Below are 17,975 nucleotides of genomic sequence, written 5' to 3'. Positions count from 1 at the left end.
TTACCCTTGAAAGATATGGCATCATTCCAAGATAAAGATTTATGTTTGGAATATTTCATTGTAAATGCCGCAGCGTTTAACAAATTGGACTGTGTTACGTGTAAGCTAATGAGGTTTCTTTCAATGCGCTTTGTTATTCGATTTCACGAAGGAAACTTAGATGAACAATTTCTTTTTCCTTTTGAGGAAAAAATCTACTCAAGGAATAATTGTTCCATATCGACCTTCGTGCGCTTGTTTCCAAACGATACCTCGAGATCGGCTACGATTTCAATAAACCGAGTTTACCGGGGCTCTAAAGAACATTGCTACCGTTTCTTCAGTGAAAAGCACGATTCATGAATTTTATAGGAAGAAGTATTACGACTCTCTATGTTTGAAACACACGAAGTGTATTCTCGCTATATGTTAGTCGATGCTTAAGAGGCGGCTGCCATCGAAGAAAGACAATGAGAAAAAAGAAACAGAAACGGAAAGTCTAAGCTGATTTAATTTTAACTTCAGAAAAGGAATTTACATTGCACGACGGAGAAAATACTGTAATTTAATTTATTTAAATAGTTCTAGAAAGATGTGACTAATTTTGCTCGGAATTTAAAAGCTTTTATTATGTAACAGTAGATATCCTACATTTTCATTTTACCACATAGTTGTCCAAACTTTTGAGCGTATTTCATATTCAATTTGATTTTTAAAGGAAAGCAAATTTTAGGTATTCGAAGGAAGATACGAATAGTAATTTCTCCATCTTGACACTGTTACTGGTGAGATGTATAGGCTGTAACATAGCGCAGCAAAATTTCCATAAATTCATCCCCGTTCTTCGACTCTTAACGGTCGACCTGTAAATCGTGTGTCAACTAGGATATTTTCATTTTGCGTCGAATTTACGGGTTTTTCAAAGATGTTGTACTAAAACGACTCGCTTGTTTATTCTGCAATTTTTGATAGATAATAAAGATAGATTTCGTATTAGAAATTTTATAACGTTGTAACGCTACCATATAAGCTTTACGTCGCTTGATATGCTATTCATTTTATGCGATTCCGTGTCATAAATTTTCAACTTACATTATTTGATAGCTTGATATTTATAAGCAGACTGTGGATATTAGCGCAGTCATGCGATATTTAAAGATGAAGAAATTTTCAAAATACAAATTGTTTAATTTAAATGAAAAGTAATATGAAGTATCGAATGTAGAGTACAGGTAAGACAAATTTCTGTTTTGATTTCCTATTTTTATTCATATTCATAAAAATATAAAACTATACATTTTCGTAGATTATTTATAAATTTAACAATAAATATACAATCTCTTTTCATGCGATTTTGTCAAATACTTACGACAGTATATAACTTATTTATTGTTTTCTGTTTTTTTTTGACATTTAAAATTTTAATTATTTGCTCAACTATAATTTTTGTTAATTATATGCGTAACTACAATTGTTGTTAATTATAGGTGTAATTGCAAGTATCGTTGGTTATTGTTAAGAGCAACATTTTTCAACTATCAACAGTGAAAACAAAACTAATGAATTTAGATAACGTGTAGGTATATAGAGAGGAAAATTGTTGAAATCGCCATAGTTTGTTTCTGAAGCGGAGGAATTATCGACGTTTCTGGTAAGTGAGGGGAACCATTCAAACTGTCAAACCATAATTCTGTGTGATAGACATATCTTCTTGATTTTATCATAGATACGAAAAAATATTAATAAAATCGATATATTTGATATCGAAAGAAATTAGCATCATTTTAATATCATATAAATTTTGTTATAGCCTTAAATTTTGTCTTAAGCCGCTTCCACTGCATTAAGGGTTTTCTTAATCCCTTAACCTACGATTTACGTTCGAGAATTTTGGGCCGAAAACGTAAACAAGCTATTATATATTATATTATATATTATATTTGGCTCGATCATCGTACTACAGGCTATGCCCGAAGTTGTAGGTTAAGGGGCTAACACTCAAACTATCTAGTATATAGTATAAAACTATATAGTATATAAGAGCAAGATTGCAAAATCAAAAGCAAAAGAAGAAGAAGAGCAAAAGCAAAAATTGTTAGATTTCATTTTTTCATGTTTTGTACAAGTGATCATATAGAATATAACTCATGATCGTACATGGTATGACTTACTAACAAAATAATTTCAATTTTTTCAAATTAATTTTTAACTTCATAAGCGGCCAAAAACATCCGGGGATTCGTTCTACACGATGACGAAACTTTCTTCTTACATTTTCTTCGTTTTACTCAACATTTTGATAGCAGGCGAGTATTCTAAGGATTTTAATTTAAGTCAGAAATGGAGGGGCAATATTCAGAATAAGAAGAGAATTTTTCGTTGCATTATTAACTTTAAGAATATTATCTCCAATCGTTGAAAACATTTCTCATCTTATTATTAAGAGTACATATGTGAATATCTTCATATTTTCTTTTTTAAATGAGAACAGCTGTAGAATAAATTATAAATTCGTTATTCATAAAAGTAGCAATACACATTTGTGACTGTTTGTTGTTTTTTCACAGGTGCTGATGACAATGTTAGTACAATTTTCATACGTTTATTCAAAAGGTAATCATTCATGTGCATGCAAAATCAATTAATTCCGACTTGTGTATTTTATAATTACAATTTATTATTTAAATATAATAGCGTTTCTTTATTTACCGTAATTCATCTGCTTAATTTCATGTATTTTTGCCCGTTTGTTTATTTTTCTTGACTTTCAATTCAAAAGATTTTTTTATTTCAGGGATGGCTCTTATCTTGATGCAAATATATTAAATAGAACTGAATTGGTAACAATGGGAAAGCATCTACGAAGAAATAGGAACACGGTATTCTTCATACATGGCTTTACAGAGAGTATAAATAGCAACGATGTGATTATTGTAACGAATAGTATGTTAGGATTTGAAATTTTCGATACCGTAAAAGATAAATTTCTATGGAAAATTAATTTCCCTTTGCAAATTATTGCAGCGTATTTACAGGCCACGAATGATAATGTCCTTGCAGTCGATTATCAGCGAATTGCTGGACTCCCGTACGTAATTGGCGTGACAATGATCGAGGCAGTCGCAAAAGTTGTTGGCGGAGCTTTGAATATTTTAGCGAGTTCTGGTATGAATTCGAAAACGTTACATGTAATTGGACATTCACTGGGTGCTCAGATAGCAGGAGTTCTTCCAGAAAACATAAACTTTAGACTTACCAGGATAACAGGTGTCGTTTAGGAAGCTAAGGAGATTAAGTTTTGAGATTAATAGGACAGTGTAAGAAATTTGTATTTTGTTTACAGGCTTGGATCCCGCCGGTCCCTTATTCTACGTCTTAAATCATCGATTGACCTCTGAGGATGCTGACTTTGTAGATATTATCCACACTGACGCGGGCGTTTACGGAATAGCATTGAATAGTGGTCACGTGGATTTCTATCCGAACGGTGGTCACAGGCCACAACCAGGTTGCACCTTAATCAACATACCTCTGTCGGCACCAGGTTTGGATTTTTTTATTCTGAAATATTTTATTTAAAAAATGACAATTTTGGTGACAAGTATAATACGCGAATACTCGCATACGTCCTGAGGCAAAGATACACGAAAGAGCGTGGTCTATAGTTTAATTATTAGATTCTACCCGTTGATCATCGATTGTTTACACATCAGAATTAAAAAGAGATCAGACTTGCGAAGATAACAAGATTTCAGTTCGAAGTTGTTTGCAGATTAAAGGAAAAATACATTTGGAAGGATCTATGTTCAACGAATTTAAATTCAAAGTGATACAAGTTAAGAAAAAACATTATGATCAGAAAACTATGTATTGTATTACGTGCTTTTTAATACTGTACATTCGAAACATCAAACGATTAATATTCGATATTAATTTTTATACAAAATTTCTGGTTCATTCTTTCATCAAAGTAGGTTATACAACAATAGCCAAACATACGATATAATAGTTTCGTTAATATCTTTCGAATAATTAACGATCGTTATCGGAATTTCTGTCTCAGCAAATGTTCAGATATTCGCAGGTATTTTCGAGAAACCCACGAAGATTATACACAATATCTACATTAAGAATGCTCTCGGACGTTTATTTACCGAGAGAAAGTAGAAAATGATATTTTATATACAGATAAAAGGAAAGGTTTCTTCTTCTTTCCGTAACCAACGTTCAACTCTTCCCATTCATTGCATTACAGATTTCTGCAGTCACCAGAGGTCCTACATATTCTATTCAGAATCAGTTAAAAATCATAAGGCTTTCATTGGTAAATGTCAAGGGGACTGTAACAGCGATCTCGTGCCAATGGGTTTTATTACGCCAAATAATACGTTAGTATCATTTTCTGTAATTTATTTTTAATTCGTTACTTGATTGTTTTTTCTATTATTTTTAATCTATTAAGCTAGTGATGAAGGTTAATCCAACATTTCACTCCTAAATCTTCAAACTTCCAGACCTTTAAATTTTCTTTTATTTTGGTGTAAACATCCAACCAAACATTCAAATTTCTATGCTTTTTAAAGCCTCACATTTTCAAAATATCAGATTGTTAACTTTTAACGTGCAAATTTTTAAATTATCATTTCATCACGAAGAAGAGAAGCAAGTCTCTTTGGCTGTTCCTTCTTACATTTGTATTATTTTTTCTATTCTCTAATTAATTATTCTTCTTCTTTTAGGAGGGGTGTATATTCTTTGACAACAAATGCGGAGAGTCCCTTCGGTCTAGGTATGAAAGGAGTGTAGTTCAAAGGTTTCCATATATGAGGCGATTTAATTTAAATAAAAGTCATACGTTTTATTCGTGCGTTATGCAACCAATAAACAGTTAATTAATCTGGAAAATATATTTGGAAATATGTAAATATATAATATATATGATATCCATTTGAAAATAAATTTTTCATTATAATATTTGTCTCGTATTAACTCCTACCTAACATGAACATTATCATATGCATGTGTTCGTGACTTTTACTCGATGCGCTACGCTTGTCACCCGCCGAATTGATATTGGCTGGCTGATTGTAGGCTGATTATAGGCTGATTATAGGCTGATTATAGGCTGATAGCCCCGAAACGACGATGGTCTATCCACAGAAAAACGTACAAAACGTGCGAAACTATGAAATGAAAACTAGAAACTACGTCGCGAAGCTTCGAAATATTCGTGGCTCGGCCGTTCGAGAAAAGAAGCAGAAACCCGAAAAGCTCGCTTCTCGAGGTGGTTCTTGAATAAAATATAAGCGTTGGTGATCAACGAATTTGATCTTCTCGGTATGAAATAAAGCGATTCTGATCTCTCTCCGGAACAATCAGAGATGCGTGTTGTTCAAAAGGGATTCTATATTCTTTGTGAAACATTCAGAGATATGTTTTGTTCGAAAGACAGAGCGATTCTGTCTTGTTGGACTCGATCGAGAGTTCGGACAAAGTCTAGGCGGAAGATGGAAAATGTACATACTGATTAGTTGGTTACCGAATGCAAAAGAATTAAAAGTAACCTTCTACTAGAATTAATCATGTTCAAGGCTTAATTAATCATGTTCGGCTATTGATAAGACGATAGGCATGAAAAATGAGAAGCATTGTTACCATTGCTGAAAAAAATTCGTCTAAATGGTAATATTTCCTTAAAAGTAGCCTCTTATCTTCGAAAATTTGCATCATAGAATTATTTAAAAAACTTGTTATATCTTTTCCTTCGGACGGAATATGTTATGAACATAAAGAGAAAAGTTCTTTCCGAAAAATAGTTTTTGAAAATTTGTTAAATAGGCTAACTATCAGCTTGCAAGTTTTGTCGTTACGCAGTTACTTGTAATTTATACTAAGTTCAACGATTAATTCTCTGATATGAAAGAATCGATATGAAGTTCGTGTCTTCGGTACATTGATAACAATACGCACTTTGCAAAGGAAATCATTTGTCACTTTAGACATACACCGTATTTTTATTATGTTTAGTCATTCTTTCATGGTCGTACGATACATGTTCGTATTAGAAATAGTTTAGAATCCCAATGATAAGTGTGCAACATCGTTCGGCGCATATTCTGCTTTTAACTCTTTATACTCGAGAGGCGATTCTCAGTCACCACGGCGTTCCGTGCTGCAACTTCAGTGGCGAGCAAGAGGCAACAGTCCCTGTTTATGTTAGATTTCGACATCTTCAATTGATGAGAGTGCAATATTGGTTCGTAAATTAATTCCTTAGTTCTTTGTGTTCTTTGTTAGGAAGTGTAAAGTGTTTGACTTTAAAATGGAGATAAAATATTTAATCTCATATCCCTTCGAAACTATGGTTCTGACAACGTCTCCAACGTTAGTTCGGATTTGACGATCGTTGCAAAAGTATTATAGTTTAGAAATCCTGAAAATATGGTTTTCGGAAGTGAAATTAGCTTAAATGAAGATGAACTTGATTTTAAGCTATTGAAAAATGAGATGAATTATATTCAAGAATGTATGCATTGTAAATGCTATGTAAATTATCATAAAAAAATACAGAAATTAATATTACAAAACCATATTTTCAAAGATGTAAATATAGATAAATTATTATAATATAATGTTTTTGTAAGTTAATTTTTATATAAAGTCGTAACATATACACATATACACTAAATCATCCGGAGTAGCTGCTACGCCTGACCGAAAAAGTCCTCGAGTGTGTCACATCGGGGACACAAGAAATCACGAAATCGATAGATCTGCCCGCGTCGTAGTTCGAACGTTTCACGAATAAGGTGAAGAAATTGAACTTTATATATGACAATAGAATTTATTATGCAAATGTAACAGAGTGACGGTTCAAAGTGTTACGAGAGATTGGGTCAAAATGTTTTAACAGACTGGGGCGAGCGTTTATTTTGGAGGATTTTTATACTGAGGTTTTAGTCCCTCTGGAGGGGTTGTCGTCCGATGTATTTCAGAAGCACCTATTCCGTTACTATTTGGTTATTGTTTCGATGGCTGTGGTATGCAGGATGTCTAGCCTGTCCTATTACTATTTTTGAGCGGGTGGTCTTCCTGAGCGTGTGAAAAGTGCAAAGGGTTAATAGAGTCTATGTGCTCTATTAGTAAGAATTGATATCTCAAACTTGAATGTTAGTAAATGGTTGACGATAACAATGTAGGTAGGTGTAATATTGAATGTTAATGTTATTAAAAAATATATAATATTTAAAATATGGCTTTGGAAAGGTAGTCTCCTTTAGATTATTCATTTCTTATAACATTTCTTTTTAAATAGAATCGCAACGAAGATGTGATTCAATCGTCAAATATTCATTCACAAAATGGGAGAAAGGGTAATAAACTAAGGATTTGTATAAAAATATTAAATATTAAAGAAAAAAATATGTAGTATTATGGACAGATTGCCTAAGAAATATCGGGTGAACCATAAACAATGTTGCGAGAAAGTGTCGACAGATCCATCAATGTGTCATCGATCCTTCAGTCGAATAATTACGCAAAAAAAAGATCTACGTGACCATGGCCACGGACGGTTGCGGAACATGTATGTGGTGAGGCTATGAGAAAAAACAAGGGGATGTTTAATACAACACCCGTATTCGGGTGTCAGCAAAGTTTCTTAAGCAAAGTATGGGTCAGGCCGTCTAACCCATATTCGGGTGTCGCTTATTTGACTACTTGCGAAGGATCGTCGTAGGTATTTGAAAAGATATTCCATAATAATAAAACTGTTGAATTGTTATAAAATAAAAATACGAAAATGGTTTATTAAAAAAATTATTTAGAATGTAAAGCTTTAACGCATTCTATACATAGCTGAGGTTGGTAGGGACAATTTGGACAATAAAAGTTGTTGTTTTCTTCAAATTCTTTTCTGCCTTTGTTCGGTCCATTCGACGTCTTTTATTTGCATAACATAGTTAGCATGCGCGTCTAATGCTTCTTCCGGAATCGTTTTTCCGAACGGCGATATTACGCTGACTCCGTCGAAGACAAGGATTTTTTGTATTTTCAGACAACCCTAATAATTTTGCAATTAATAATTGTCTAAATATTCTAATATTTATATTTTTTCTTGTTGCAATTTTGTAAACCGTCAAAGCGTTTACAACAGAAATTCCCAGAAAGGATTAAATGCCAAGTTTTCCGTACCATTTGACTCCTTTTCTAATTGTGGTGGCATAAGAAACCATTTGGTCGGAATAATCTGTACCACACTTTTCTTCTTTATATTCAACAACAGCTAATAGTTTTAATGTTGCGTTCGAATGGAACGAAAGATCATTCTTGAGACCACCGTTTGAGCGACTCGCATTACTAAAATATCGATGGGAGCACCTAGCAGAGAACGCTTGGTATTGCTGTACGCGTGGCCTGACGGAGATTTCTTTGAAAACACGCGTGGCAGTCAATGTGTTAAGGGAGAAAGACGAATTAACGGTGAGTAGTTAGTTGATCAGTCAGAGTCGTCGTCAGAGAGTGTTGTCAGAAGAGAGCGTTGAAACCGTGGTGACAAGAGTTGTAAATTAACTATTTAGTTATCTTAGTTATAACACATTAGTGTATTTAGTTCACGTTAAATAACCATCGTTCCCTATTTAATCCATTCTAAACAAATAAAAAAATTCTACAAATATTTCACGTATCATTGAGAGTTTAGAACAGTCTTTACTTTTGCAGAGTTTGTTTACTTGTGTTACATTATTATAAATATTTTGATCATTCGTTTGCATTGCTTTTAGTGGATTATGGAACGTTATGATAATTATCGAGTATTGTTTAACTTCTATGGCATTAAACTCCGTTACTGTGACATTGTGTGATAATTGCAGCGGTATAAACACCTCTATCTCTAATATACTTATTTTTAAATGAAATTGTATGCTTTCAAATTGCTTTGTTTTCCTCGTAATATCGTTTCACTTGAACAATTAAAGGAACTTATGCAATAGAACAGTTATAACTCATACAATCAACAGTTATTAACCAAGCTACTGACAAACATAGATTATTTTAGTGATATATCATTAATCGTCCAGCATTAATTGCAGAGACGCAGATTAATATACGAACGCACTTCGCTACAAGTAGAGAGTTGAGTTGTTGTAATAAAATTTTAGTTATTAGTTTTGTAATAATAGAGAATAATTAATTAATTATTACTATTAATTAACCCTTTGGATTTCTTCGTCGAGTGTGAGTCGATATCAATTTTGTTTACAGCTACGGCTATGTCAAGTTACATTCGATATTTTTTAAATTCCAATTTAAATATGTATTATATTTCACAACGTTTGTTTTAACTTAGATAAACAATGTATATGTGCGTGATCCTTTCTTATAACTCGAAATATCAAAGTCTGGATACGTTCAAGTAAGTACATACATATAAAAAATCGAAAATACACTGTTGTTCTAAGCAGATCATACGACGCTGTTTAGATGTATTTTTTTGTTTGTTAGCAGTTGTTTGACACAGTCGTTTGATGCAGAGTGATTTTGCTAGCACTTCATTGCCTTTACGCAATCAATGTTAATTAAAACTGTCTCATCATATAGACGATAAATTGCACGTGTTGTACTTTGGCTGATTTTGTTAGAGCGAGCAACCTTCTCACAAATATAATTAGCCTCGCTTTGTTTCATGACTCGATTAAAATCGAGTTCGATAAAACTACCTTGTGCTATCGAAATTGTTCAAACGAATCTCGTTATACTTGACCAATCTTTATTTGCTACTTTGACGAATGATTTCTATAATGAGAATATATATAGTTTTCATATGTCAAGTCATATCATACGTATAAGGAAAAATAAATTTGAATAAAAGAAACAAGAGACACGATCGAAATATAGAAAATTGTTAGTATTCTTTAGATATAAAAGACTTTACAATAAATATCTACTCTTCAGACGTTTTAACCGAAGAGGACAGAAATATTTTTCTGACGCATTTATAAAATTGAATAATAATTTATTTAATAGCAAATAATTTAACAAAAATAATCTACTCAATGGAAAAAGAAAAAAACAACCATTTTTTCTTTCGTCTAGAACACGTGCTACCTAATATCTCTTGTTTGTTTTGGCAATTATTATTTATCCTGAAGCTTTGAAACGTTTGCACGAGCCAAGTATAGAAGCACAATATCACGGAGAGGTCAGAATACGTGGATTAGTCTACGTGTTCCCCCTGCGTGCTTCTTTTTATGTCTAAGTAGACAATCAAACATTCTGAGAGGAGATTCTAAAGGAAGAAAGAAAAAGGGAAGAAAAAAGGTATGTTAATTGAAAGCGTCGTAAGCAATAACCTCCCTGTTATTTCACAGAGAAATTTGTCTAATGCGATGCGATGCTTTTTTAATACTTTACCTTCCTTTTTGATCGTGCCATTCTCTGGTCTCTGACATTTTCGGCTTCTCCTGGAGGTCTCTTTCCCCATACCATAACAGCGATGCTGGTGTATGTAAACACCAGAACTGTTATCGGTATCACGTACTGAAGAACCAATAACGCTATTGAGTAATAATACCTGTAGCACACAAACACGGGCTTGAATAAAAAGCCGATTCAACAATGTTATTAGAAGCCATTATGCTTCCATAAATTCGACTGGTTAGACATTAATGGTTCTCTGAGGAGATTTTAAAAGCAACTGAAGCAGCTACTCTCGTTTCCGGCTCCCCACTTTTTTTCGTGTTGTGAAACTTTCGATGAAAGTTTATCCGATTAAAGGGGAAAAATATGGAATTCTAAAGAAAAAACTAACACGAAGGGATGTATTTAAAAGAGAGTCTAGGTATTTCATTTCTTCAAATTCAACACATTTCGTGCTACGTGAATTATCGATAGATTAAGGATATTTATTTAAATTTATATTTCTTATTATTAAGAGATAAATATTTGAAAAATATTATATCCAACTACGCAGAAAAATAAAGAAGGCAAAACGTATATGTTTCGCTCAGAAATACGAGATACGTGTTCAGATATCTTTAAGTAACCGATATAATTTTCGAATTTACAAACAAACAGTAGTTAAAAATGTCACCCACATCGATAAAGAATTGTTACAATGACGATTAAAGTGAAACACATATATCTCGCTTCTTTTATCTTTTTAGTTTTCTCTTTTATTCCTTCGTTGAGTAAATAAAGACACTCTTATTTCTAAATTAAAACTTTCACTTATTCTTTGTCAATAGTTAAATGCCTCGAGATAATTTACTGCTCCAATTTTAAAGTTCTGGTGGATACTTTAACCTTGACTGTTATGTAAATATATTTTTCATAACTCGTAGTAAACCTGAGTTATTTATGTTCAAGCTTAATTTTGTCCTAGCAATAGTCAAACTACTCAACTTTATTTTTCTAATAAATATTTAACTTTGTCATTGACGTAGATACGTAATTAGTGTCTAACCTGACGTCTGTTTTTAAGGTCCAAATGATTATTAGCGTTGGAATTGATGAATTTGACTTCCATATAGTTCAAGTATATAGGTAAATAGATATGGATGAATATGGGGATAATTACTTGTTCTCCATCGACGGCCAAACTTCCGCGCAAATGTATTGATTGCATCTTTCATATTTCTTCGACGGTTGAGATAGCTTTGAAACAATAGCGATAGGAAGAGATATTATCATAGCAAGCATCCAAACAGTTAGAATCAGAAATTGAGCTTGACGTTTGCTCAATCTGGGTTTCAGAGGCCACATAATGGCAATATAGCGATCTATACTAATCGCAACAAGTGTGTATGCGCTCACCAATACCGATACCGCCTGAAAATAAATATTTCTGTATTAACGAATCATCTCTTTGCCATTACTACTTCGAAATTTAAACTTTAGATAAGATATTCTTTAGGTAAAATATTCACATAATATTTACATAATTTCTAAATTGTGCAAGAAGAAGACAGTTAATCCTCACTTGAGAATTTTCACATTTTTTCTCGAGATTAATCGGAAATATCTTTTTTCTGTCGTTTTATTTGTATTTCACATCTTGGATCTACAGTTTAACGCTAGAACCACCGACGATTAAAGTATAAAATTTATATTGATAGAAGATAAAATTTATATTATTATTTATCTTAATAGAAGCTATGAGAAAGGTATATAAATTAAAAAAAAAAAACAAGTTTTTGTTTATACTTCATCAAACATTTTTTGTTAGCTCCAAAGCTCAATCCTTCGTCATACGGTTGTAACATACAGTTATAAAATTATTCATTTACTTAAAACCTACGAATTTGTCATTTTGGCCACTGGTATTTTCAGTGTGAAAAGAAGGATTTCTGTCGAGGACCGTTCCACGTTCCACGTTACTTTCATGAGTTACTAATTAATTAAACAATAAATAATGTTCTCCTTTCAGTAAGATCAATCTCAAATTTCAATGTATCGTATCATCTTTACGAAACCGTCCGAGAAAATGAATATTCCCATCGCACGTGATCAATAAAAAGCAGCTTTTATCAAAACAAAATGAAATTCTATACGTGGATGAAGTTGCGATGCTACAGATCTCAGTACATCTCGAATTTGATTTTCGAAAGCGCGTGAAAGGACAGGTCTATCAGAAGGTAACAACTTGTTACTAACGAGCTATCCCTTTGTCGTTTAGTGGCAGCTTTGTCTGCGAAGCGATGTTACGATCCGCTGATTCGCGAAATCAATGGTTATAGACAAGTTTCGAGGTTCTATTTTCAGCAAAGGAAATTTCTGTCAGTGTTACCTGAATGTAGTTACACGAATATTCTCGAGTATGTTGAGTATAAGGTTACACACTGTTCACTAGTCGCCCGCGACCACCGGATTCATTGGGTTATATGAGCCCATTCGCACTTGGACGCCGAGTTTAGTCATGGTTTTTGGTTGACCTGGCGACCTGGTCCTAATGATCCTAATATTCCAAGGGAACTGGAATTACGGATGAGATTTTATGCGTACTATAGCTGAATACGAAATGATACGCGTAATCGAATACGATCGAGTTGATTGAAACCAACAAACGTACGTTGGTCGATTACATATACATAGCTTTTCATGAAACTGGTTTAATCTTTAATTAAACTTTATTTTTGGTTTATCGAGTCTCTTAATTTATGAATTTCTTGGGAATTCATTATTGGAATTATGGAAATAATTTTCACAGAGGTTTAGTATAGTCGTATAATGAGGTGAAATTTCATAAAAGTTTCACGAGGGTAAGAATACAGAGAGGAAATATTACATCGTTAGGATAATTTGTGATGAGAATTGAGAAAAATTTAATGCCGATGTATTATGCATTCACAATTTTGCCGGAGAAGCTATTTTCGGAAAGTTTTCTTTGGTAATGTATCTTTTAAAAATTCTTTAGTAACGAATTCCTTTGAGGGATTTTTAGGGTTTCCTATAATACTCAATTTATTGTTTAAATTAAATTGTTTAAATTTTAATTAAACTGTTTTGTAAGGATTACGATAAACAATTATGTAAACACCAAGTGACTAAGGTAAATAAAATTTCATTTCGATCAAAGTCCGAAATTTTTGTCTAAAGATTGTATGTGTTTTCGACCAATCGCGGGGAGACGCAACCGCGAGGAAACACGTCAACGGGAGTCGTAAATTCTCGTTTACGATTATAATAATCGACGCCGCGAATAAATCGATCCCCTGATTTCCGTTGAGGTAATAGGGGTGGTTGAGGTGGTATAACGCTGCGATTAACAGGGTTATAAACCATATAATTTCAACAAATTGATACAATGAACTTACGCCGTTGCGTATGATATATGTCGTAGACGTTGATGACGATGATTTGGCGTATGAAGATGCGATATACACGCACAATATTCTTTGGTAATAGAGCAAGGTCCTTACAGTTGAGTTTCTTGTTGTAGTTGAACTAGCAATAGAGGAGACTGATGTTCCGCTCTTATATAATTACAGAGGAAAGCTCGGTGTGGGTGTGTTTTCTTGAACGAAGAAAGCGGATTCGTTGCTCAAATTTTTCGTTAGTAAGGTGAGGGTAACGATATGTGATGCCTATTGGTTCTAGTCATGTTAATGAGTGGTGAGAGGGGAAGGAAACCTCCTACCAACCTTGCCAGGGGGTGTCATTGTTTACAGGAAAAACCGGATTTTCCGTTAGATAAATATCCATTTTTTGCGTTAGATCACTACCCGCTGTCTCTGTAATTTTTAAGAACGTCTAATAAACCTAAGGACAATAAAGGACAATAAAGGACGCAAATATTTTGCGCGACGTAACATTGTACCCAATCGATTTGTAAGAACAATATCTGTACGAACTTAAGGCACAGAAATTTATAATAAAAGTTCTACGAACATACAACAAAATTTATTCTCTCTCGTCGAATGTCTTCTTCCAGATTGGTTTTTACGGTGTTATCGAGCTCCTAGAATATTTAAGTAAACTCTACTCAAACAAGTGATAGATACGAGCAACAGGCGATCGTTAGCCTCCCTAGATCAATATTTTCAAGTGACCTTTTGACAAACAAAGTGGACTCTGACAATAAAATGGCTATACACCCCCGTTTGTAAATATCAGACAACGATATTTTTAAGGAAATTTAGAGAAGTTTGGTTTGAATCAAGTTCATGAAGTCATTCATGAGAAATGCATGGAACAAAAGAACAACGAAACGTTTATTTATCGATCCTGAAGAAAGAAGAATATTCATTGTATTATTTGTAACTGATGAAACATACGTGTTCTTCGTATTTCGAGATTCTAAATGGAATAATAACTCTAGAGTTTTGTATAAATTCCTAGCGATTTTTTCTCTTTTTTCCTCGGTTTCTGTAAGTGTTCCACTACTTGTGCACGGAGCTGGTACATATTTAGTAACCTGTCTGAATAATAGAACGTTCGCGTAAGAGTATATTCGAACAGTGGAACAGTTTCAAGAGGAAAAAGAATGAAAATGGGAAAAATATAGTAAATTGGTTAATAGTCTACCAGTTCTCTTGATCGAAAGAATTTTTTCATACGAGCAGTTTATTAAAATCGGCGCGGAATTCGCGTGTGATTAATGAGAAATCGATATTAAACGGTTAGGTCGGCACTGATATGCGAACAGGTCCGGTCATTTCTCCATAGTTACACGAAGCTTGTCGACTAATAAATTGCTCCTCTCGATGGTTGAACATCGCGTCTCCGAATGGTGAATAACGACACTTGTTAATGTCGACATCGTAACTGGAACTGGATTTCCATGTTCACGCGTGTGGCTACTCTGACTTGGACAACCGAATAATTGCTTTTGCTTAATTCGATCAAAATCAACGGATCGTTTCGCTGTTCGTCGATTTCGATTTTTCACGTAAAAGCACCAGGTAATTTGATGTAACGGTGAAAATAACGTGGTTAATATGATAGATATATTATTAATTCGCGAGGATCATTGAATATGGAAGAATCAGATTTAGGGATTGTGCCATTATTAGGGATATTCATTTCGTTAACAGTTGACTGAAGGTTTATTATTCGCTGATTGAAATGGAGAATATTGTTTCTCTGCTATAATAAGCTTGAAATGTCTTTCAATATCATTGTATTTTTAAAACAGTAGTAAATAATAACAATAATAAATGTAAATTATTATGCAAAGTTTGTTGACCAGTGTTATTAGAGGACAATTGCGATGGAATCACTGATTTGTATTTATCGATGGTTAACTGAAAATTCGAGGAACCTTTCACAATGTGGATTACTTAGTTTTACGTCAGCAAAGCAATATTCCTTTAAAAATGTTATAAGAAATATCTCAATGTCTTACATTCGCTTTTCACTAAAGATTCATTCTCTCGATGTGAAGATTTATTTCGAATAGAACACGAAGTGGAAGGTTCATCGGCGATGCTTTTGCACATCTTGCATAGTTTTCAAGATGATATCGAAAAGCTAGAACTTCGAAATAAAGTTTTTCTTAAGCTTCGGCAACCGAAAGGAATATGACACTCCTATTTTTATTTTATTCTTGAAAATTCGGGCACGTTATATCATTAAAGATCTGTTGGATCTTTTTTTCTACTTTAGTACCACCGTCCGCAATAATTCATCCTGCAGGACGATTTTACGATCTTTTCTCACCGATTCATACCTTAGGTACAAGAACAGAAAAACTATCAAGCGCACCTGCAAGTAAATTACGGTGAGACAAACTTCTGGGCCGAATGGCCAATATTGTAGTATCAGAGTGCTGATGGAGCTAGTTGGTACACAGAAGAGTGCCATCAGAATATCCCCGAAAGCAAGGTTCACGATGAAGAAGTTCGTAACAGTTTTCATTCGGGGACTGCTGTGTACTACGTAGCAGACCAGACCGTTTCCAGTTAACGCGACCACAAAAACGGTGCTATACAGGAAGCAGATAATGCTACGAAACCATTTTGTTGAAAATATGCTCTGCGATTCGGAGAAATAGTTGCAATCCTCCGGATTCGTTACGTTCCACGCCTCGAAGTCTTGAAGTCTCTCTAGCGAACGATTTACTTGTAAGTCCGTATTCATCGTGACCCGTTTATGTGGAACATTCCGACCTGGAAAAAGATTATTCGGCAAGTTAGGTAACGATTTCGGCACAGGGTAGATTTAAATAAATGATTTCATTCGATTGTCTGTTCGTTGATGCGAAAATTTTCGAATTACGTATCTACAATGTTGGAAATAAACAGCGCTGATATGTTTATCGTTAACGAGTGGACTGTGAATATTCATGGAAATTCACGTTTTTATAAATATAATTGAGAAAAGGGAAAAAAGGTAAAGGATTTTTTCATCTATCAAATATTACCACAGATACTAGGAATGTGTTATATATTTTTATACAGAGTGGTTGGTAACTGGTGATACAAGCGGAAAGAGGGTGATTCTACGCGAAAAAAGAAGTCGAAAATATAGAATAAAAATCTACAGTGAGATCCGTTATAACGAGACGTGATAAAATGCACGCGTACCGAGCGAAAATTCAAAGTCGATTTTCTCGAAAACAAAGCCTCGAACGAAAAATTTTTATTCTATATTTTCGACTTCTTTTTTCGCGTAGAATCACCCCCTTTCCACTTGTACCACCAACCAGTTACCAACCACCCTGTATATTACACGTCCATGCATTTTGTAACTTGAAATTTCCCATAAGTGTATATAAATATCCGCAGTTTAGTTTCGTATGGTTATCAAATATTGTAGCCAATCGTTACAGTGTCCTTTAATCCTTTGCATCATTTTCGACCCAATTTAGATATTTGTCCGAGTTAAATATTCGAAAATTAAATTGAATTGTACCTAGTAAACTTGTATCTATATCGTATGACATCTGTTGCTTTCGTACAAATTACAAATTCTCTCGATTACGATGCTTTTACTTCATCGCGTTCGTTGTATATAATCGTCTCTACGTTTAATCATCCCAAAATGTATAAATTGACCATGAGTTGACAATTAATTCAAGAATAAATGTTGGAAAATTATTCAGATATTACGAATGAATTAACTGACTACTTTTCCAACAATTTACTCGATAAAACCAATATCGATAGGGAGGAAACTGCGCAACCAGTTAAAACTTGCCACACGACATGAATTTCTAGCTGCGTCGCATTTCGAAATTTAAATGGCGTAACTCAAGGTATTGAGGTTGTTGCAGTCGATATACCACAAAACCAATGTGAATGTGGCTGATGGGATTTCTAGTTTACGAGGCATATTATAGAAACGTTAACTAATGGCACAGTTTCTACCGAATATCTTTCGCGGGAAACTATTTGGTTAATTTGTCTAGTTTCTACTAGCCTATTCCACGAAATATCAGAAACTTCACCGTTGCAGATTAATTAAAGTTAACTTCCGAACAAGCCAGAGCAACGTGGAAATTATTTCGTTCGTTTGTTTGCTTCTATAGAAGCTAACACAGATCATTATTCTTGCTA

At 33.7% G+C, this 17,975-nt stretch overlaps 2 protein-coding genes across 2 annotated transcripts in view; one reads left to right on the top strand and one right to left on the bottom strand.

Annotated features, from left to right (window-relative positions):
• The window catches only part of LOC100749884 (RYamide receptor-like), a 48,032-nt gene that overhangs the window by 5,008 nt on the left and 25,049 nt on the right, over positions 1-17,975 (bottom strand). The window contains exons 2-4 of the mRNA XM_003489602.4: positions 16,183-16,586; positions 11,558-11,808; positions 10,393-10,552 (exon numbers count right to left, since the gene is read on the bottom strand). Coding sequence (XP_003489650.1) covers positions 10,393-10,552; positions 11,558-11,808; positions 16,183-16,557 — 786 coding nt within the window. The 5' untranslated portion in view covers positions 16,558-16,586. The remainder of the gene's footprint in view (positions 1-10,392; positions 10,553-11,557; positions 11,809-16,182; positions 16,587-17,975) is intronic.
• On the top strand, positions 1,543-4,922 carry LOC105680786 (pancreatic triacylglycerol lipase). The gene is made up of 8 exons (XM_012385779.3): positions 1,543-1,630; positions 2,198-2,285; positions 2,547-2,592; positions 2,774-2,922; positions 3,004-3,246; positions 3,323-3,523; positions 4,235-4,367; positions 4,719-4,922. The coding sequence occupies exons 2-8, from the start codon at positions 2,231-2,233 to the stop codon at positions 4,783-4,785; spliced, it is 894 nt and encodes a 297-aa protein (XP_012241202.1). The 5' UTR covers positions 1,543-1,630; positions 2,198-2,230; the 3' UTR covers positions 4,786-4,922.

This window comes from Bombus impatiens, unplaced genomic scaffold (genome assembly GCF_000188095.3).
Source record: "Bombus impatiens unplaced genomic scaffold, BIMP_2.2 scf_0349, whole genome shotgun sequence".
NCBI classification, from domain to species: Eukaryota; Metazoa; Arthropoda; class Insecta; order Hymenoptera; family Apidae; genus Bombus; species Bombus impatiens.
Note: the sequence above shows the minus strand (reverse complement) of the source record. Positions and strands in the feature narration are given on the sequence as shown.

Excerpts from the sequence above, each read along its gene's own strand:
- LOC105680786 (XM_012385779.3), top strand. The coding sequence starts at position 2,231 with ATGACGAAACTTTCTTCTTACATTTTCTTCGTTTTACTCAACATTTTG. Across the intron at positions 2,593-2,773 it reads TTCATACGTTTATTCAAAAG|GGATGGCTCTTATCTTGATG; the intron begins GTAATCATTCAT and ends TTTTTATTTCAG. Across the intron at positions 3,524-4,234 it reads CATACCTCTGTCGGCACCAG|ATTTCTGCAGTCACCAGAGG; the intron begins GTTTGGATTTTT and ends ATTGCATTACAG.